Source organism: Terrapene carolina, unplaced genomic scaffold (assembly GCF_002925995.2).
Source record: "Terrapene carolina triunguis isolate 2854851 unplaced genomic scaffold, T_m_triunguis-2.0 Scaffold130, whole genome shotgun sequence".
Lineage (NCBI taxonomy): Eukaryota > Metazoa > Chordata > Testudines > Emydidae > Terrapene > Terrapene triunguis.
This window is the reverse complement of record NW_020664481.1, coordinates 5,967,296-5,989,815: the sequence shown is the minus strand read 5'-3', so window position 1 is coordinate 5,989,815 and position 22,520 is coordinate 5,967,296. Positions and strand designations below refer to the sequence as shown.

Below are 22,520 nucleotides of genomic sequence, written 5' to 3'. Positions count from 1 at the left end.
TGTGTGGCCTTGCAGGCTCTGGAGTTTTACATTGTTTTGTTATGGAGTGCAGTTATGTAACAAAAAAAAATCTGTATTTGTAAATTGCACCTTCACAATAAAGAGATTGCCCTACAGTGCTTGTATGAGGTGAACTGAAAAATACAATGTCTTTTGTTTATCATTTTTACAGTGCAAATATTTATATTATTATTTTTATTACAAAGTGAGCACTGTACACTTTGTATTCTGTGTTATAATTGAAATCAATATATTTGAAAATGTAGAAAAACATCCAAACATATTTAATAAATTTCAATTGGTATTCTATTGTTTAACGGTGCAATTAAAACTGCGATTAATCACGATTAATTGTTTTGAGTTAATCATGTGAGTTAACTGCGATTAATCGACAGCCCTACTTTCAATGAGACTTAGGTGCCTGAGTCATGAAAATGGTACTGAATTTTTGAAAAGGTTACCCATAATTTTTTTCTTTCTTTCTTTCTTTCAGAGAAATGAAGAGACCTGCCCTACCTTGACTCCTTTCTGCACCTGCACTTCAGGTATCCCAGGCCTGCCAGGTCCTCCAGGGCCCCCTGTAAGTTTGCCTTCTCACATTTGTTCCTAGAAATGTTCGTATTGTCTGGCACCCACGTGGCATTTCACAGCTATGTGCAAAGGACAAGGTCCCTGCCATGAACTCACAATCTCGGCAGACACTGGACAGAGGGAGAGAAGGGAAACATCATAAAGAAACAGGAAGTTAAGCAATGAACTATGCTGCATGGCGTGTGACTCCATGTTTATCATCTCTTATGAGATCATATAACTGATTAAAGGAGGTGGAGACCTTCTCTGCTCTACTTGGACCCAATGACTTTGACTTGCAGAGCTGGGTTTCTCTTCCCTTGGTTCTGAACGCCAAGTAAATGCTGGCAGATTTCCATATCCTGAACTCCGAACTTCCCAACTTTTGGGGGAGGTTTAAGACCCCTTAATATCAGAGGTGCAATGAAGCCAAAACGTATCGATCCAGATATCAAATGCCAACAAAGCAAAGGGTGCATGGAGCAGGCATTGTGGTCCAAGCCCATCTCTGCATAGGTATTTGTATTTTTATAATGCTGAATAATATAACAACTGCCGATGTTTATGTCTCTCAAGGCAGCCATCTCAGCCTGGGCAGGCCTTTCCTTTCCTTTCCCTCTCCTACTGCCAAAGCGAAATAAGTTATCTTGCAAGGCGACAGTGACAGCTGGGGGCAGAGAGAGCATTACTGTACTAATCCTCTTACAGGAGAAGGGCCGGCTTCCCTTTTTGTCTCTCTGTAAAGATCTGTTGGATAGGAAGCTCTGAAACCCTGTATGAATGCTTGAAATGCAAAAGGCATGGCATGGCCACCTTGAATCCAGCTGTATTCAGGGCTGGATTCAATAAAGATTTAACATAGGAGGAGTGTGTATTGACTCTAGCTCTCAGAAGTTCTGGTTGTTCCTATCTGTTTTTCAGTCACCGCAGAAAAATTGTTTAATTACCACAAATTCTGTGTTTCATAAGGCACATTACACAGAGAGAGGGGAACGTTTACAACCAAGGCTGTACCTACTCTCCCCCTGTGTACATGTAACGCATGCACCAACTTGCCGCAATGGGTTTTTTTGGGTGCAAATATTAACGTTTCCCCACAGGACTGTTTAAACAATGAGAGCAGCGATGGGAATACCTAGCAGGTATTTGCACCTGCAGAGTGCAATTGGAATTTTTGCATGAAGAAGCTGAGGGCTGAAAATCTAGCCCAGAGCATCTTTCACAATGTAGAAAAAATCTTTCTCTGTGTCAAATAAATATGTTTTAATAATAAATATCCTGTCACGGGGTGGCCGGCTCTTTAAGGGGAGTTGGGCCCAGCCTCATCTGTGAAGGATCAGCTCCCTCCCAGCTGAGAGAGAGCAGCTAGCGATCAAATACTTACAAAAGCCAGCAGGTGGCCCAGTGGAGGAGAAAGCTGCCAGGAGCAGGGAGACCCTGATAGGAAACCACTGGGGTTGGGGAACAGGACAACAGGAAGCTGGCTGGCTCCTGTGGGCAGCTCCGGAGCAGGGTTGGATTCTCAGACAGGTGACCTGTAGTATGGAACCCAGTAGGGAGTAGATAGGCCCCTGAGGAAGACCCTGAGTAGGGGGAAGGGACAATTGCGAAGGCTGAGAAAAGGGCCTGCCCCGACTGGGTGTGGAGTCACTTCTTCCTGGAGCAAGGAGACAGGGCAGAAGCCTATGTGCCCTTTTGACGCCAATAAACAGGACTGGCACTTTTTAACTTTTTAAATATTAGGATTCATCTGTGAGGTCAATTTAATAATTAACAAGGAACAACAGTTGGTTAATTAATAACTAGTGGTTAATTCCAATGGAAATTTTAATTACACAGCACATTGCTTCATCACAGTATGTCATTTGTCAAAAACAAATTGTGTCAAACCAACCTGAGAGCTTTCTTTGACAGGGTAACAAGCCTTGTGGATGGGGGAAGCGGTAGACGTGGTATGTCTTGACTTTAGTAAGGCTTTTGATACTGTCTCGCATGATCTTCTCATAAACAAACTAGGGAAATGCAACCTAGATGAAGCTACTATAAGGTGGGTGCAAAACTGGTTGGAAAACCATTCCCAGAGAGTAGTTATCAGTGGTTCACAGTCATGCTGGAAGGGCATAACGAGTGGGGTCCTGCAGGGATCAGATCTGGGTCCGGTTCTGTTCAATATCTTCATCAATGATTTAGATAATGGCATAGAGAGTACACTTATAAAGTTTGTGGATGATACCAAGCTGGGTGGAGTTGCAAGTGTTTTGGAGGATAGGATTAAAATTCAAAATGATCTGGACAAACTGGAGAAATGGTCTGAAGTAAATAGGATGAAATTCAATAAGGACAAATGCAAAGTACTCCATTTAGGAAGGAACAATCAGTTGCACACATACAAAATGGGAAATGACTGCCTAGAATGGAATACTGCAGAAAGGGATCTGGGGGTCATAGTGGACCACAAGCTAAATATGAGTCCACAGTGTAACACTCTTGCAAAAAAAGTGAACATCATTCTGGGATGTATTAGCAGGAGTGTTGTAATCAAGACACAAGAAGTTATTCTTATGCTCTACTCTGTGCTGATTAGGCCTCAACTGTAGTTTTGTGTCCAGTTCTGGGCGTCACATTTTGGAAGGATGTGGACAAATTGGAGAAAGTCCAGAGAAGAGCAATAAAGATGATTAAAGGTCTAGAAAACATGACCTATGAGGGAAGATTGAAAAAATTGCGTTTGTTTAGTCTGGAGAAGAGAAGACTGAGAAGGGACATGATAACAGTTTTCAAGTACATAAAAGGTTATTACAAGGAGGAGAGAGAAAAATTGTTCTTCTTAGCTGCTGAGGATAGGACAAGAAGCAATGGGCTTAAATTGCGGTAAGGGAGGTTTAGGTTGGACATTAGGAAAAACTTCCTAACTGTCAGGATGGTTAAGCACTGGAATAAATTGCCTAGGGAAGTTGTGGAATCTCCAGCATTGGAGATTTTTAAGAGCAGGTTAGACAAACACCTGCCAGGGATGGTCTAGATAATTAGTCCTGCCACAAGTCTAGGGGACTGGACTAGAAGACCCGTCGAGGTCCCTTCCAGTCCTATGATTCTGTGATAACCTGCTACCTGCATATTTATGAGCTCATGCGGCCTTCTAATTTAAATGTCTCTTCAGTGCACTTTAGGGGAATAAGGGGTTTTCTTTCAGCGTGATTGGGAATATAGTTATGACACATATGCTTCATGCATCATGAAACCCTGATCGATTTGCACTTAACATGTCTAAAGTTATTCCATAATGAGCAAGGATGTCTCATGCATATCCACTCTTCCTTAATGAGCTCCTTCTGCACAGGGATAGGCCCCTTTGGGGCACCCCATAAACAACCTCTCGCAAAGCTCCTCGTCAGACTTGCTTAATCCAAATCCACTGCTACTTAGATTCACGAACAAAAGCCATCCGATTAAAACGTCAGTAGTTCATACAGCACCTGTACATGCTAGATTAGATTCCTCTGAGATCCAGTGGTTATGCAGATGTGCAGATAAACCAGGTCTCCCTGGATACACTACCCTTCCCTGCTGTGAGTGTGCTCATTTGGAGCTTATGTAAAGTAGAATGTGTGCTCTAGCGTCTGTACAAGTATGAGCTGCTGCTCCATCCCCAGCTTGCTGCAAGTGGCTGGAATAGAGATTAATCAGCATCACTCCGTGAGAAGCACTTTGAAAAACAAGTGTGTAATCTCAGGGCCATCACAAAATGCTTCTGTTGCATTTCCCTGGTCCCACTGAATACCTTTCCTTTTTATGGAATGTGCTAAACTACGGAGGATCTGATTCTGATCTCTCTTACACCACTGACCTGAAAGGAGCTTGCCACAGGGGATGCAACTATTACCTGCTTGTTACGGTTCAGCCCTCTCAAAATGCATTTGTGGCAGACTTACCTAGGGCCATATAGCAGTTCCCGTGTTTGCAGTTCCTGTGTGGGCTGAGCTGAGTATGAGCAAGAGATGGGGCTCCACTAGAACGCCGCATCTGAGTCCTTGCAAAATTGGGTGAAGCCCTAATTCAGATCTGCCTTCAGAGCCTCTTGGGGGCCACCTCTCACCTGAACTCTTTGCTTTGTGTCAATGTTGGCATTCGCAGAGCCACCCACGCTGCTCTGGAATGAAGCAGACGGAGCAGAAAAGTTGCTTCCGTCCTAGATTTTCCATAGAAGTGCAAAACCACCACGAGTCAACCCCCACTGCTACCGACATTGCCTTCGGCAGCCATTTGTTACAGTTACAAAACCAAGCAACTTCAGGCTTTCTCCTGTGCTGCTCCTCATGCCTGGAAGAAATAAGCATCCACAAAGCCACCTCATTGTCCTCCCTTCAAATCTCTCCTTAGAAGTCTGCTGTGACGGATGGTCCGGCAGCAGGTGTGCAGTGACCGCTGCTTTTCACACTCACTAGTATCTCGCTGTTACCTTCTGCTTCCTGCTCTGTTTGTCACATCCCCCTCTAGCAAGCCCTTCGGGGGCAGGGAGCATCTTCTGATGTGTGGGTACAGTATCTAGCACCGGGGTGCTGCACTGCGGTTCCTAAGCGCTACCGCAGTACAGACATTACTTAATATTAATAACAAGAGAGGCTTGTGCTTTGTCCCGCTTTGGCAGGGCAGTCCTGGGAGAAGAGGACCGCAAGGGGAACAAGGGGAGCCAGGGCCGAAGGTGAGCACTGACAACACTCCGACTTTGATTTTCTTTCAGGCAGCTATATGCCTATAGGTCATACGCAGACCTGGGGTGAGAAAGTGCAACTCCCTTAACTTCAATGGACTTACATTTACTCACCCCAGGTCTGAATTCATCCCTACATTAATGATTGAGCCTTCTTACTACTTAGCGCAGCGATCCAGAGATTTTGAGAAACAGAACAATGAAAATGTCTGTAATCGAATAGAAAATGACATGGTTATTTAAGCACCATGTGGGTGCTCAGAGCTGTGTGATATAGACATGATCCCTGCTCCAAAATTCTCCAGACACCTAGTTGAGTTGATTAACTACATGGATCCAATAAGCTTCTTTCTAAGAAAACAACCCAACTCCACCAGAAAACGTTCGTCCCAGTTTTGTGGTGCTCTTATTCTCCCTGCCGTGTGTGGCTGATTTGATCCCGTGCCTCGGCGTGCTTGGGAAAGGTGTGAAGTACAGGGAGAGCCACAGAAACTGGGTATATCTCTGCGGAAAAGGAGCAGAGACAAGTACGAAACAAAAGGCTGGATCTGAACATCCTGGAATTTGGGGCGTGGGGAAGGCACTGAAATCCACATCCAGAGCATTTGCTATGTGTTACCCAACAAAGCATGACTGAGAGAATCCAGTAAAGAAGCAAGGGAACCCTCCTCCCCTCCCCCCCCCCCGCCACTGCTGTCCTTTTTCAAATGAACTGCACAGAAGCCAGCATCATTGATAGAGCTGGCCAGAAAAAGACATTGAAAAATGGACACCGTTTTCAGCGAAGTCTTTGCGGAACTTTGTCCCCCCCCATTTTTTGACCAGCTCCAATCACTAGAATAATTTGCTATAGGGCAGGGCTGCTCCTGCTTCCCTGGCAACCAGTGGGAGTTTTGCCATTGACTTCTCTGGACTCAAAACCTTGGACTGCAAAGGCAAAGGGCTGTACAGCTGAGGGTACTGGACACTTCCAGGCCTTGCCTCTTCCTTTTGCATCCAGTAGCTGCTTTGTGCTGACACTGGTCGTATGGTGCAGTCAATGCATGGCGAAGTCGCTGGTGTTCCTCCCCACATTTGGTTTCATTTCTTTGACTGGCTTTAGGGTGAGCCAGGTCCTCCTGGACAAGCCGGACCGGAGGGTCCTGGTGGACAACAAGGGTCACCAGGCTCCCAAGGAATCACCGTGCAGGGTCCAGTGGTATGTGATCTCTCCCATTGCTTTTATCCCATCTTTTGCTCTGTGTGAAAGATACGTTTGTATGGGGGGGTCTGGTTTTGTTACAGGGATGTGGTGATAAAAACACCTGAGCCTTATCTACACCACTGCTTACAATGCTGTTACTACCCACTGCGCTGTTGCTATTATAGGGATATCTAGTTTTTCTAATGTTGACAAGACCCTAAATTCTGGTTTAAAAACTGGCCACGGGGGATAGCTAATCCCTAGTGTAGCCCTTGAAGAATCCAACAGAGTATTAAAATTTCAGTAGCACAGTCGTCATGGTTAGAGAAGCAATATACACTTGCACGTATGTGTATATACACACAAACCTGCATGCAAATGCCAGGCAAAAGGGTCAGATATGGAGGTGTGCAAGGATCCCTATGGGCACAAATCACCTCAAAGGGCATGTGGACGTAGTTGGGTTCCTGGCCATGCTGAACTGACCATTAGTGATGAGTAGCCATGGACAGATAGACTTCTGCCCAACTTAAGGGGTGGTGCAGAATACATGCAACTCCATTGTGACATTTTGATTCCAGGGGCCACCAGGAATTAAAGGGGAGAAAGGAGACAGTGGAATCCCAGGCATGCAGGTAATATAATCGACATCACACCTTTGACTCAAAGAACGACCTATTTTCCCGCTGAACATCTGAAATCCAAGGAATTATCTGTCATTATTGCCATCCCCACTTTGAAAGCGTATCTCCACCACGCAGGAAATCTGCAGGAAGACCTTGCACGGCTATCGTGCGCTCGCATCCGAGCCCACACAGGAGCGTGGCAAACATGAATCAGTTCAGCCTCCCACCAACCTTGCAAGTATTATTGGGCCCGTTTCCCCGAAGAATAAACTGGGCGATGGACAAACAGTAAAGCAATGGCAGAGCCAGCAGACTGGCTTCCACCCCTCTTGTCTACCACTTCCTAAGTATCCCCAGTGCAGAAGAGGCAGGAAATCCAGTTGGGCCTGTAAAATTCTGTCGGGACTCCCTGTTATGGAAGGTGCTGTTAAAATGTAAGGCATAGGGGAGGAGAGAGAAGAGGAGTTTGACCTTATGATGGTGAATGATGCGGGGTTCAGTTTCATATACCGGAAAATAGAGCCAGTTGAAAATGGAATTTCGTTGACATTTTAGTGCTCTGTTTCTTTTTCGTTCTGCTGTGCTTGATTGTCCTCTTTGGTGGTTGCCTCTATTTCCACCATTTAAAAATATGAAGTGGGATGTAATTGCTGGATGCCAGACTTAACCAGCAATTCTGTTTTCTAGGGTATTCCTGGTGCCCAGGGAGCTCCAGGCAGAGATGGCATTCAGGGTGCAAAGGTAAAACACACAGACCCAGATTTTCAAACCTGGGCATCTAACACTCCATATGTGGCCTGATTTGCAGAAATGCTGGGCACCCACAGGTCCTAATGTGTGTGGGGGAAACTGAGGTTGCGCCTCACCTCTGAAAATTGGCCTGCTTTTAGGTTCGCAAATATGGACTTGGGTGCCTAACTTTACTCACTCAGGTTTGAAAACTTTGGCCAGACCGTATCTGCACCACTTCCTGTAAAAAGTGCATGGCAAAGTGTACGGGGGGAGGGGAGGAATTGGCTTGAGATGGTGGATTAGAGATTTACTCTCTGGGTACTTCCCCCATGGCACCTTACCTAGCAAAGAGCTCTGGGGTCCTATTCTTCTCACAGCATCTTGGAGTAAGCATGGACGTTCTGCTGTCGAAAGGCAGCATTCGCAGTTTTCTCTACTCTCCGCCCAACGGTTGATATTGCTAGCACAGGGCAAGCCTGTGGCAGCAGGGATGGGTGAATTGATGATCCAGACATCTCAAATTTGGCCCCAAAATTCTTCAGCTAGATTTATATGGCTGAGAAGTTGCCAACGTTCTTGTGTGTTTGGCAGTTATGTTCCATTGATAAGCCCTGGCTAAACAGCCTTTGGAGTAAGGCATCACATCACTGCACCCTCAGCTCTCACCAATGCTGTGAGGACCCTCTCGTTAACACACTGTTGGGTTTGCAGGGGGTGAGAGGACTGGAAGGCACAGCAGGGCCTCCGGGGCCACCAGGACCCAGGGTAAGAGCTTGCACAAACTGTCAGTACAAAGCTTGTCATCAGCAATAATTTTCACTTCCTGCTGACTTGCTGCATTTTCCACTGGTGCCAATGTAACCACCTCCTGGCGTGGGTCATCACAGGGTTAGAACCTGGGACTTTCAGCACTGCAGCAGAGACCTCTACCGCTTCAGCTTCAGGAGTAACTCTGTTCGCTGGTAGCAGTAGTAGAACTAGCTAGTGGGCAGCCTCTAGAGGGACATGTGCTTTGCCAGAGGGTTAGGTAGTCCAGCTGCCTACTGTTCCCCTTTCTTAGATGGTGGATGAGTTTAAGGCATACAGGATGCTAGACTGAAGTCACTAGCTGGAGCTGGGAATGATGCCAGGCGAGATCTCCTCACTCAGCTCTGCCCAGGCCAGTGGGACCTGAGCTGCTCCCAAGCACAAATTCCTAGCTTCGGTTTCGCCAAGGACAGCCTTAGAGTTCATCTACGTATTTATAAGGCTCCAGTCACATTAGTGTCAAGTGTCTCTCAGCACCGTGGGTGGTGGTGAAGTATTATGTCCCCACCTTACAGATGAGGAGCTGAGGGATTGAGAGGCTCAGTGGCCTACTACTGAACTTCAGGCAGTACATGGCAGACCCGGGAAGTGAACCCAGATTCACTGAGTCCCAGCATGAACCACCAGACCAGCCTTTCAATAGCGAAGATGCCACCTGTGCATTAGGAATTGCATTGAAACCTCCACCTCATTTCCCCATGGCCACTAAATAGCTGTCAATCACTATTGACTGGAATCCAGTGGGTGAAAAATTACAAATATATAGAAAATAACTGGCCCTTTTCTTATACAATTCTGGCAACTGCAGAAATACAACTGGGGAGCAGATAGATGTCTAGAGCATGCAGGGTTTTTTTTTTTTCCTTTAAACAATTCTTCATTATTGATGCAATTACACATTGGAGGGAAGTTCAGCTGTAAAAGAGAGGCGTTAACTGTCCAAAAATAGATGTGCTCTGGGCTAAGACTAAAATAATCTCAATACAGAATGAAAGAACTAAAAACTGAACAGTAAAAACCACCTTGCAGGTCGTGGGCACAACTCACATCTGCTCTCCTGACCATAATTGAGACAGTAATAGTAAATGATGTGAACATGACTCATACACGATATACTCTTAACATTGTCTTCATGGTTGGATGATGCACTGACATAAACCTTAAGGGCACAATGCCTTTAACTGAGCCCTCTAAACTGATTCTGCTGGTGCCCTTGGAGCCATAGGGAGATGTCAGCCTCAAGTAGCAGAAGAAGAAAGCGCGCAGCTGACTGGGCCTTCTCTGTAGCTGCATCTCACAATTTAATCTCTGCAGGGTTTCCAAGGAATAACAGGTTCCCGAGGCAGTAGTGGAGAGCGAGGACCTCCAGGTGATGTTGGACCCACCGTAAGTGGTTGGTTGTTTGTGTTTTTGTTTTTGTGTTGTGGTACTCCAGGAGTGCCTGATGAGAGCATGAAACCTGACAGAGTCCTAAATGGAAATGAGCTGCAGCTGCAAAGTTCAGCTCTGCATCTGAACTTCCTCAAAGTTTGAATGTGTGTAGCTCTGAGAGTGTTAGTTCAGATCCATCTCTTCTGGTGGAAGGGACTTTAGCTATTCATCAAAGACCTGGCTGACAAATGTCTTGGAGTAGACTCAGGGCTAGTTGTTCATGGCAGGCATTGCCCTCTGCAGGATTCTGAGCTAAATAAAATCCAGTGGTCAAAAATTTCCTACATAAGATCCTGGACTGGAGAAAGAAATCACTAGAGATGGGCCTGAACCAAACCCCGGGAACCAAACTTTTGGGGCAAGCCTTAGACCACATCTGAACTTTGCAGTTGTCCCTTTAGCTCAGATGAAGAACTCTTTGCATGTGAGGAGAACTTACCTTGGATCAAAGGCAGATCTGTAGTGTTTTGACAGCTCTGATGCTGTCTTTTTGTTGGCATCAGTCTTTTCCTGTTGCTCCTTATTTGTTGTTATCCTTAATAAAAATCCTCCATTATTCGTATGAATTTGGTCTTCTGTTGTGGGGAGGAGTGTATATATCCTTAACTACAGCCACAGTATTTACTGGTTCACATGTTTGTGGCTAAACAAAATGACATTTGTACATGCATTTTGCATAATTCTGTGATATACAACCATAAGATATCAAAGAATGGGGCTGTCAGATCAGCTTTCCCTGTGCAGCTGCATTCACATTTGTGGGGTTTTATGCATGCAAATGGCTGAGACTACAGTTTTGGAAGGAGCACCTGAAAAGATCCACTGCAAATGTGGCCCTTATTTTGGAGTTAGCCTGTAAACATACCGCTGGCTGCTCTCTTGAGAATCACAACAGCAAAGTACTGTACTAATACCGGCTTTTATTAAATTGGTCTTTTATTTTCCATTTTTCACCTCCTCCCAGTTTAAAAAGTTGCTTTTTGCTCTATTTTCTCAACAGGGTCTGCCTGGTCCAAAGGGGGAAAGGGGAGAGAAAGTGAGTTTTTTCTCCTTGGAGTTCTTTATTTAGTCAACTTGTGGGTGCAGGGAAAAACAAAATTATTGATATTTACCAGTTAAGATTTTACTGTTTCAAAGCCTATTGATGAATCGATAGAGATATCCTCAGGGTGATGAATATCTCCATAGCTCAAGCTGATGGTAAGAATGTGCCATCAGAAAACTTACATTCTATCCACTTCATTTCAAAAGTATTTACTTATTTTTAATTTTACTTCAGGGTGAACCACAATCCCTGGCCACAATTTACCAGCTGGTTAGTCAGGCTTGTGAGCAGATGATTCAGAGTGAGTATCACATGTCTCCTTGGGCAGTAGTGCTTCTACAGTACTTGACGTTTTACCACATAATGAAGAACCTGATCCAAAATCCATTGGCAGGAGGCCCTCCATTGACTTCAGTGGGCTTTGGATCAGACCCTAAGAGTCGGATCCTGTTAAGTGATGAGCATTAAAAGTGAGTAGGAATCTCTCAGGCCGGCCCTCAAAACTGAACATTTCTCCTCCCCCCACCACCAAGTTGTATTAGAACAAAGAGCTGTGAAATATTACTTAGCAGTCCAGCCTGGCATCTTGTACTGGATTTTTCTTTCAAGGGTAGGAAAAGGCTTGGATTGAAACTTGACTCTTTTAGGAAAAATCACTCCGGTGTTCCATTAATTGATCCCTCAGTTTCTACAGCAGAGAAAAACAGGAGGCTTGATTTTGGGTGGGTGGGTGTAACTTGGAAAGCTTAGCTCAGATGATGCCTGGACCAAGTGCAACACCCCTTGAATGCACCAGGGATTTGTGCGTTTGCTTTTCCTGGGATGAAGAGTTGTCAGCAAGATTTGCTTGGGGTCGACCGATGCACAGGGAGATCAAGTTAGTGCTTTGCCCAAGGTCAGATAGCAAGACCATGACTCAGCAGAGTCTTCCTCTTCAGTTCATGACCTCTGCAGTTTGGACTGACAACTTCATAGTACCTGGTGATTATTTATATATCAAGTTTTTTAGAGATGAGGCAACATCAGAATGTACAGAATAAAATCAGACCACATCATTCATCCTGATATGAGTTTTGCAAACTAAACCAGAACCAGGGAACGGTTCTGTAATATCAAAAGTTTCCATAGTTTGACTCCGATCTATGTAAAATAGGTATGAGCCAAAACTGGAACCACTTTCACTTATCTACCACCCTACTTCCCCTCTCCCTCCCTGAACTTTGGGGTGCAGACAAAACAGAAGTGGATCTGAACCACCCCTAATTGTGGTTTTGCAAACTCAATGAAGTTTCCAGCCAGTACGTTTTTCAAACCCAAATCGCCCTTTGCTTGGTCTGATGATAGGTACATTGCACTTTTAAGACTAGCTGCAGTATTGCCTTCTCTCTGCTATGTAAGTGATGTAACCAGTGTATAACCTTATGGCATCAGAACTGTATATGGGAAACTAAAAATGGGCCAAAACGAGGACCTGACTTCTAAACGGATTCAGATTTCAAGGGCTTGGTGATGGGTTTTGATCTGAGTCCTTGGAACCAAATGTAGTGACAGTTTTGGATTCAGAACCAGAAGGGGCTTTTTGGGGGGAGGGGGGATGATGTCTTGTATATATGCAGCCAATATTTTGAGATTTGTTAGCACTATTGGATCTCAACCCACATGCTGGCCCTGACTTGGCTCCAAACCTAAGCCAAGTCCTCTATAGCTCCACATTTGATGGACTCCAACTATTTCTTTGGTTGGAAGAACTTACAGAACCTTTCCTGAGTCTGGTAAAAGTTTAGGGCTTGGCCCAAAGGTGGGCGAAAGGCTCTTGGACCCTTTATTTTATCCACACAGGTTACATTCGTGCCGGCAGAGGTTTTGACCTGAGGCCTTTTGCTCATCTCAGCATCTCCTCTGGAGTGGAGATGAGGCAGTTTATTTTCTGACTTGCCTTCTCAGCTCATGTGTTGAAATTCGACTCATTCATCCACGAACATACAAGGAAGCCAGTTCCTGTGTGGGATGACACATTGAAGCCAGGAGGACCTGGACCACCAGGTCTTCCAGGTATCGCTGGTACTAGAGGAGAAAGAGGAGAAGACGGTATCCCAGGACAGCCAGGCAAAGATGGGTATCCTGGGGAAAGAGGTACTGACTGAAATGTTCTTAAGTAGGGCTTTGCCATGGCCTTCATACTTTCAGACATAGTGGCTAATGAAGGGTAGCTTCTTCACCTAAAATGAACTCTTGTTCCAGATAGATCTGAGCACTGAGCTCAGGTCCATTTCACGTTGATGCAGCGTGGTATAGGGACAGGCACCAACCACAACGATTCCCTCACAATCCATATGTCCACAAAGTTTGGAGGTTACTGGATCAGAGGGGTTTGTTCAGCTCTAGCTCTCACAATGAGCAGGATATGCAGCCTAGTATCTTCTCACCCAGTTTTCAGGCATGACGTCAAAATTATGGTTCCAAGACCTTTTGAGTCACACTCACCCCATTAATATTACAAACAAGTGGAGTGTCTGCTCAGGATTACCAGCACGAGTGTCTATCTGGTCTGCCTGAATATCTGTACTTCGTTCCCCTCCACTTCTGAGCCAGTAATTTCATACTGGCATTATGTCTGTTTAGCAAAGTGGATCCCGCAGCACCCATTCTCTAACTGGATCTCCCAAGTAGCTGTGAGCTGCTCATCACTTGTCACACTCCCCTCCTCAGCTTTGCCAAGGACTCTTCTCCACATCCCCTCACGCTGCCCCTTACTTGTGGAATACCCTTCCTGAGCTGATCTCACCTCATTCAGCTCCCACCTCTGTCCGGTCTAAGAAATCAGCTGTTTAATGATGGCTACAGGAAAAAAAGATGGAAGTATCTGGACATGTGTTAAGACCAAAGCCAGAGCATCTGCCGTGGCAGGTGTGCCATTGGGTGGCTGGAGAAATACATAAAAGGGGCCAACTAAAATAAGCCTTCCCACCATCAAACAGTACTTAGGGAAAAATTTATGGGACTTGGGACATGCAGTGTCCTGTACTCCTATACCAGATATAGACTAGCTATGGAGCTTGCTTACACACACCAGGCGTGTTTATTGTCAGATCCTTTAATGCTCTGCCAGGTATGGCTGAGGTTTATATTACAATTACCTTTCCATTATATGCAAAATGTAGCCCAGGACTGATGGGGGTGGTGAAACCTTGTTTGTGCCATGAAGCAAAGTTTGATGGGGCAGGAAGGATTCCAGTATTGGATTATACTTCTTTCTCCTATCCATTGTATCGTTACCCATCTCACATTGGAAGCTCTTTGGGGTAGGGACCTTGTGTATTGATGTGTGTGCGTGCGTGTATTCACATCACCCAGACCAATGGAGTGCAGTCCTGATGGATGCCTCCAGACACTCATGTGCCCATAAGTATTAATCAACAAAAAACTGGAGGACCTTCTACCCAGCAGCATCACCCACCATCCAAGGTGGGCTCTCATTCTCTCCGGGCACAATGCTGGACCCCATAAAACTGCCTCTTGGGCCAGCACAAAAGGAATTCACAGGGCCAAATCTGAAAGTCTTACTTGATCAAAACTCCCCTTGAAGTCAATGTAAGGACTAAATAAAGGTGCCAGCATATGGCCAACAGTTTTTTCCAGTGTAGGAATGAGAGCAGCGTGCAAAGCTTCTTATCTCCCCCCCTCAGTGGGCAAAGCACTCGCAGGCACCTTTTTGGAGTAGAACTCATGAGCTTTGGAGAGAATATTCTCTTATCTCTGGCCTCTTGGCCTCAAACTTAAAGCTCCTGCACTTGCAAGGAGAAAGTGTTGCTGGAATTTTTGTTTAATTACAGGGCAAATCTTGACTGCACCATCATCCTGGCAGCCACCAGTGGTTTAATAAAACAGTGTATTAAGGATGGGCTGTTAGAAGAACCTTTTGGCTACAGCTCCAAAGTGGCACATACAGCATTATTAAAGATGAAAACGTTGGGAGAGAAAGAAAAGGAAATCACTGTGTGCACGTGCAAGGAGAGCCTCTCCCTCCTTTTTCATGTAGAATTTCCTTCCATTTTTGGTCTAAGTTTAATTGGCACATTTCACACGGCCGCTCACCCAGCAACCTGAATCTGTCAAGAGCGTTCAAGGAAGATTCTGCAGTGTTGTTTCCTGTTCCCCGCCACCTTCTTTTTAGTAGCTTCTTCCTTTTCTCTAGAAAAGCCATCTTGAAACGTGTGTTGGGGGAAGCATCTCCTTACTAGAGCTTTTGGGCATAGCAAGTTTCCTTCTGAAGCAGCCCTGCTCCCCCTCCCCAGTCTTTATGCATAGCATCCCAGTGAGACCAGGATGGGCGCCAGCACTAGGGGTATATACCAACCATACTGACAGATTGTTTTCACATGAGGGATGGTTTAAAAAAAAAAAATTTTTTTTCTTCTTCCCATTACAAGAAAATCTCCCCCATTCCCAAGCTCAATAACTGAAGTTCTGTTTCTGTCCAGCTGAAAAGACATGTAGGGCAAGCAGCTATTTTTGCTACTAACGCAAAGGACCGCTCCATGCACTGAAAGTTCTTCTGCAGTTTGAGTCCTAGGCCTGTCGGGCGATTCCTGCCGCTCTCTCTCACAGGCATGTACTCCCACGAAAGGGCCCCACTTCAGAAGCAGGTCTCACATATTGATGCAAATTTTTGATGGTAGGAGAGGCAAAGCCAGGTGTTAATGGGAGGAAATAATGTCTGAGTGGATATTTTTATAAAAATATTTGTTGGAGCGTCTCGTGCAACATTAATTGAAACTGCTCTGGCTTCAGTGGCTGCTTAATCCTTCTGAAAAGCCAACCCCTAGCTCGAGCTGGTTAGTCATTCAGTTCTGGCCTGAAAACATAAAGCTTATCAAAATGACAATTAAGTGGAGCAGGGACAAAGCAACCTGCAACTATTTCCAGCCGGTCAAGTGGGGAGACGGATCCCCTAGATGAAGAACAGGTAGAACTTACATGTAGAACTGGTCAAAATCTCTTTGCCAAAACTTCTGTCGAAAAAAGCCATTTCCTCAAGAGAAATGTCTTGAGACATGAGGTGGGGCAGGTAATATCTTTTATTGGACCAACTTCTGTTTGGCGGGAGAGACATGCTTTTGAGCTACACCGAGCTCTTCTTCAGGTCCCAGTATGGGGGCATATCAGTGTTGACCATTTCATCAGGAAGGTGAGACTAACTCATTAGCTTACGGGTCAGGATATTGACCTGGAACAGGGGAGACCAGATTAGAGTCAGAGCAGGGACTTGACCCTGAGGCTAGCATATCCCAGGCCAGTGTCCTAACCACCAGGCTGGTGACACTGGGGGAACTTTCGTAAGGTCTCCGTTTCCTTCCTCATCAGAATGGAAACAGATTCCCAAACCTCCAAAACATTTCACCCAATGGAATTGCTGTTTTCCAGCCAGCCCTCCCTGAGCAGCGAGAGCCGGGCATATGCAGTTGCACCGGTTGCCCTGAGAAAGCTGCAGTTGGGTGCTGCCCCCTAGAGGTGGTAAGGGGAGGAAGAGCTCAGGAAGACTGGCTCTGATGCACAGAGGGCTGCAGGCACAGCAGAGCAATGCAGATTGATGAGGAAGTCGTTTCTACAGCTCCACTAAAATGGTATTCAACAGTGAAGGGTTAACAGGCTCCCTAACACTGTATAATGCACTGCACCGTACTTAAAGACCAGGTATAAATAATGACTTGATTTATATTTGCAGTTTCATACATAGCCACAAACTTAAATTCAGTGTGTAGGGGGATGATCCTATTTGGGGGACAATGCCAAGGGCTGCCCAAGGATACATATGCAGGGCCACACGGGAGGGGTTAAAGGAGGGGATCCTGTTTTGCTGTGTGTGGTACTAAAGACCACAACCTCCTCAAAGACCATACCACTTAAGAGCCACCTTATGGGGAGGCTGGAGTAGAGGGTGTTAATTCGGGGAAAGCTGTTAAGCTGTGGTAAGTGACATCTCTCTCTCTCTCTCTCTCTCTCTCTCATCCTCAAACAGGAGGACCAGGACCCAAGGGTGAGAAAGGGATGGCTGGAGCCAGGGACGAAGGAGTCCAGGGACCAAGAGGACGAGCAGGTACAGTGAATACAGTCTTTTGGTTTCAATCGTAATGTTGACTCTTCATCTGTTTTGATGGTTTGAGCAAACAGCTTGGGCATAGCTTGCAACAGCCACATCCCAAATTCAGAGCAACACTCAGACTCATGAGGGGCAGATGAGCCTAAATTTGCCTCTAGTGGGGTTTCTGGCACCTTCATCTGAAGCATCTGGTGCTGGCCACTATCAGAGACAGGAAACTAGACTATATGGCCCATGGGTTTGCTCCAGTATGGCAGTTCCTCTGATTCTAAGACCCCATGGGACATATTTTCCAAAGAGCCTCCCTTTGGTAAACATCTGCCAGTGCAGAGGCAGAAATCCCCAATGTCTGAACATACCAACTGGTAATTGCATGTTTTAATTACACAATTTACATACAGACTTTTCAATTTCCTACACTATTGCAGAACTTTGTGCACACAGGGCCAGATGTTCAGATGGCATAAGCCAGTTGAGGATGTGGCTCACAAAGTGGAAGGCCCTTTGAAAATTGGCCCCAATATGACTTTTCACGTCGCCTATGTAACACCAACAGACCCTGGTTGTCGGCGGGCAGGATCGAACCTGGGACCTCTGGAGCTAAATGCATGAGCCTCTATTGCATGAGCTAAAAGTCATATGGCTCTTGGCTACGGCTATAGAGCAGACTCAATCTCTCTCTAAGTGGTCTCGGTGCCACTAGAGAGGACAGAACACCACTCCCAGGAGGTGTGCGGGTTACACCTACACTATGCAGAGTTTTGTGCACACAAGGCCAGATATTCAGATGGTATAAACCAGTTGAGGATGTGGCTCACAAAGTGGAAAGCTGTGGGGATGTATGGCTCCCAAATTGCCAGCTCACGGGTGCGGCAAACGGCTCCCATGGCAACGAGGCAGGAGTGACCTTCAATCCAGCGTCTGTGTTTGGGAAACTTATTTGGCTGATTTGATTCCTACCCTCGCAGCTGGTGTTCACGTGCACAAGAGATGGGTTTGCTATCTTATGTAATTGTACACTGCCTGTTTTCTTCATGCACAAGAATGTAACCACTAAGAAGCGTGGTAAACAAAGTAAGGAGAAGAATAAAAACCCCAGGAAAAGTTTTCCTGGGAGGCTCTTTGGCTTGAAGCTTGTGAAGCTCTCTAGCTACCACAAACCTGGTGTTCTATTTCCTTTCCTGTGTCGTCGCCACAGAAAGCCCTTTGAAAATTAGCCCCCCACTTTGTAGGAACCTAAAATCTCTCAAAATTCTCCCCTCAAGAGCCTGATCTGCTTTAGCTGAAGTCAGTGGGACTATTGCTGTCTCCAGTGATAGCAGGCTCCAGCAGGGGAGCATTGCAGAAAGTATTGTTTCATATATACAGGATTGGTTTTATGTCTTTATATGTCAATAGTAACAATGAACCCCACCAGGATCTTGGGATTAGTGGTTGATAATTCTCCACATGGGAGACAGTGGTGAGATTCCCTAATCCTGATCCCTGCTCACCACGGGCTGGAATCGCTCCTTGAGGGTGAGGATATGTCGTCCTACTCCTGAGCAATTCCTCTTCCTGATGTTTAGCAGACAGCACTGATGAATGCAGACAAGCGTTCTTTCTAGCCTTCTTCATCCAGTGATGCTGGCCACATCACAAAGCTTCTAGGGCACTGGTGAACAGCAGGAAAGGGTTAAATTGTGGGAAATGGGAAAGAGGTCCATAGATCTTCATCAGGATGCAGTGGGGACTCTCTAACCTCATCTTCCTTCAAAAGGGAGCAGGGAAAGTCCCCAGATAATTGTCAGTAGTTGTGTGCCGTCAGACAATAGATATTGCATTGGACCAGCAGAGTTATACTGTACTGTTTGAGATGCCATTCATTTTTCAGGCCCTCCAGGAGAACAAGTCATAGGGGACCCAGGTCTGAAGGGTTCCCCCGGGAGCACCGGTCCTCCAGGTTTTCCTGGTGCCAGAGGCCATCCTGGGGCACCTGGCTACCCAGGTGGTTGTGATATCTCTGGATGCTACAGGGCAAGCACAAGAGGTAAGTCCTGATTCTTTTTATGAAGGTGATGATTCTAGAAGCTGCCCCATTGATGCATCTTTGGCTACCTGGCTAACCTGTATTAGACCGATTATTATTATAACTTCATTTATTTTTTCCATGCTTCAAGGACAGTCTATCCTGGAGAACATTCTTTACTAAGTACTTAACACAAACCATGTGGAAAAAGTTCTTCTGACTGGCTGCTGAACATTTAACAATGGTTGGATTAACCTGTAATAATTGCCTACCTCTGCTCTTTACTCATCTGTCCATCTCTCTCACATAAATTTTTCCCCTTCTCACAACAAAAGACATTATGTGGCAGACTAAAGCCAGTTCAGGAGGCTTTGGGTTGCATGAGATAATGCTACTCCTGGTGTGTTAGAGCCACTTGGATATGACCTCTGCTCTGTACCTCATGAAAGGACTAGGGATTCTTCTTGAGAAGCACTTATGCATGGTTTCTACAAGCCACCAGGCTTTCTACTGCATCGTCCCTCTAGATTCATAACCCTGTCATAGGTGAAGAGCTCATGGTCATTTGACAGAGCAATAATGTACTTCAAGTGGTATCATTACAAGGCACTTGTGTCCTCCTTGAACTGGATACATTTGACCTTGGCCTATGTAAAATATTATATAGTTAAGCCACAGTTTAATCTCTAGTTCTTATATTCAATCTGGAGTCATTAAAGAAACTTCTACTGCAATAAGGCATTCTCATGCGACTGACCATTTATAGTCTGTAATATTGACCTCCTCCTCAAACTAGCCATTTTTTCAGAGCAGTCATGTCTGTAAACTGGCCTACTATGCAACCATGTACTGGAAGGGGAACTGGTTCAAGACTTCTCCTGAATGATATTTTCACCCTCCCTGTCAGATGAAGCTGTGCTTCTTTATTTAACTGTATCTGTATTTCCTTTTTTCTCCATTTATGTCAGTGGTTGTCAAACTTTTGTCCTGGTGACCCCTTTCACACAGCAAGCCTCTAAGTGCGACCCCCCTTATAAATTAAAAACACTTTTCTATTTAACACCATTATAAATGCTGGATGCAAAGTGGGGTTTGGGGTGGAGGCTGTCAGCTCACGGCCCCCCAGGTAATAACCTCGTGAACTCCTGAGAGGTCCTGACCCCCAGCTTGAGAACCCCTGATTTATGTGCACCACATCTGAGGAAGGCAAAGTAGATTTTTAAAGATGCTCCTGCTCCATATGGATGGCCCTATTTTCTCTTATGTGAAAGGCTTTTTCTCCTAATACTGAGCTACCCAATTTAGTTATTGGTGTATCTTGTCAATTAACTTGGGGTATTTTCATGGTACCAATGACAAGACATATTAATGCCTCGGTGCAGGGTGGGGTGGAGAGGGATAGCTCAGTGATTTGAGCATTGGCCTGCTAAACCCAGGGTTGTGAGTTCAATCCTTGAGGGAGCCACTTAGAGATCTGGGGCAAAATCAGTACTTGGTCCTGCTAGTGAAGGCAGGGGGCTGGACTCAATGACATTTCAGGGTCCCTTCCAGTTCTATGAGATAAGTATATCTCCATATATTATTATTATAACTCCCCATCTCATAGAATAAGAGATTCCCAACTACATTAAGTCCTATAAAGTACAGACACTAGTTGGTGCCTGAGAGAAGATTGTTAAGGAGGGAGGACTAATTATGCACCCTCCATCCTCAGTACTTGGTGTTGTATATATTCTTCTGTTCATTAGTATCTCCTGTTTTTGTCTCCAAATGCAGATTTCATCCCATGATGACTGAGACATGGGCTACTGTGGACAGGTCTCTGTCCTTTGGAAACTTCTGCACTAAGGTTCTATCTAGCCAGAGCGTAACTGCAACTTGAACACCCAATACAAACTTTCCTCCCCGTTGCACTGGATTTTTGTACGGAAGCATAGAACTCTAAACTAAGCATAAAACACTACCCACAAAACCAGACTGTGTGCAGCTAGTACCTAGTCATCCCCTCTCACCTGTATTTCTGTGTTATTATCTGAACCATTTTGCATTGGACAGTTGGTGTGTCTGAACTGATGTCAGGTGTCCCACAACAGGGTAAAGAAATACAGTTTGAGGTTCAAGCTGTTAAAATTACACGAGAGCTGAGCCAAAAGTAACATTAATGGTATATGAAATGTTCAAAAAGAGTCTGGAGCAATGTTTGTCCACTTATGCTTTATTTTTTCAGCCATTATTGTGGGTCACCAGTAGCTGAGCAAAACAGTACAAGGTACCGAAAGATGAAAATCCATACAATGGGGACACTGCCATGTTATCTGTGGGATGACAATGGAATAAAGTCTAATACTATTGCTACTGCTTCTGCCTTTGGCACAATATTGAAGTCTTCCTCCCAGTTTCTTTATATACATGACTATCATTGGACTATGGAATCACCTTTGCAGAGGAACGGTGGAAGCCCAGGTGCCTAGTCTAGCAAAGTACTAGAAAATAGAGCATTTGTGCATAATAAGGGATGGCCTAGATAACCTCCTTGGCCTTCTCCATATCGGCCTTCTAGCCACATAGTAACAGTTTTCCATTGTATCACATCAAATACTGCATAGCCATAGGCCCCAATTTTATCAATAGGATACTAGAGGTATTTGTTATTGTCTGACATTGTTCATATTCATACCAAATTTATATTGATACTAGTAATGCAACGCCTTAATGGTAATTGTTTGTTATTTTATATTGTACCAGCTTGTATTGGTCCCAGACCCGAGCTACATTGTAACTGCTTTCAAATAATTGCTCCTGAACCTGGGTTATCGACACAAAGACGAGCAAGTTCTGTGAATAAAATGCCACTGGCGTTAGAAAATCTGGACCGACTCTTCTTGCATCGCTTCTACAAAAAAGCTTAGATACAAAAAAAAGGAGCAAAACACACACATTACTGTGCACCTAATGTGTGTGCACATTTCCTCTTATCCAGTGTGCTAATAATTACTGTACACAAATGGCTAGTGATGGTAATGCGCATACACAATCACGCATTTTCATTTGCAATACTGGTAGCTGTGCACAGCTAACCCGCTTGAAATTCTAGTCCCGTAATTATCCAACATTTAGGAACCATGTTGCTAGGCCCCTTAGAAATACCCAAGATAGATACAGACGTCCTCCCTGCAAAAATATGGCTCAGATGCAGTAACTACCATATATACTCATTCGCTAGCCCGTTCGTTTATAAGCTGATCCCCCCTCCCCCAAGATGGATAGGTAAAAATGGCAAAAACTGTATGACCCTTTCATAAACCGA

The 22,520-nt window shown here is 45.1% G+C and overlaps 1 protein-coding gene across 3 annotated transcripts in view; it reads left to right on the top strand.

The window, feature by feature from the left end:
• Positions 1–21,406, top strand: part of COL20A1 (collagen type XX alpha 1 chain) — a 99,385-nt gene extending 77,979 nt beyond the window's left edge. The window contains exons 29-41 of one of the 3 annotated variants that reach the window (XM_024219197.3): positions 494–580; positions 5,219–5,272; positions 6,384–6,479; positions 7,046–7,099; positions 7,778–7,831; positions 8,534–8,587; positions 9,944–10,015; positions 11,061–11,096; positions 11,340–11,406; positions 13,050–13,238; positions 17,125–17,202; positions 19,079–19,234; positions 20,990–21,406. In XM_024219197.3, the coding sequence (XP_024074965.1) occupies positions 494–580; positions 5,219–5,272; positions 6,384–6,479; positions 7,046–7,099; positions 7,778–7,831; positions 8,534–8,587; positions 9,944–10,015; positions 11,061–11,096; positions 11,340–11,406; positions 13,050–13,238; positions 17,125–17,202; positions 19,079–19,234; positions 20,990–21,003 (1,011 nt within the window). In that variant the 3' untranslated portion in view covers positions 21,004–21,406. The remainder of the gene's footprint in view (positions 1–493; positions 581–5,218; positions 5,273–6,383; positions 6,480–7,045; positions 7,100–7,777; positions 7,832–8,533; positions 8,588–9,943; positions 10,016–11,060; positions 11,097–11,339; positions 11,407–13,049; positions 13,239–17,124; positions 17,203–19,078; positions 19,235–20,989) is intronic. The other 2 variants (XM_026652796.2, XM_026652797.2) reach the window with 2 other exon arrangements.
• Positions 21,407–22,520: the final 1,114 nt, after the last annotated feature.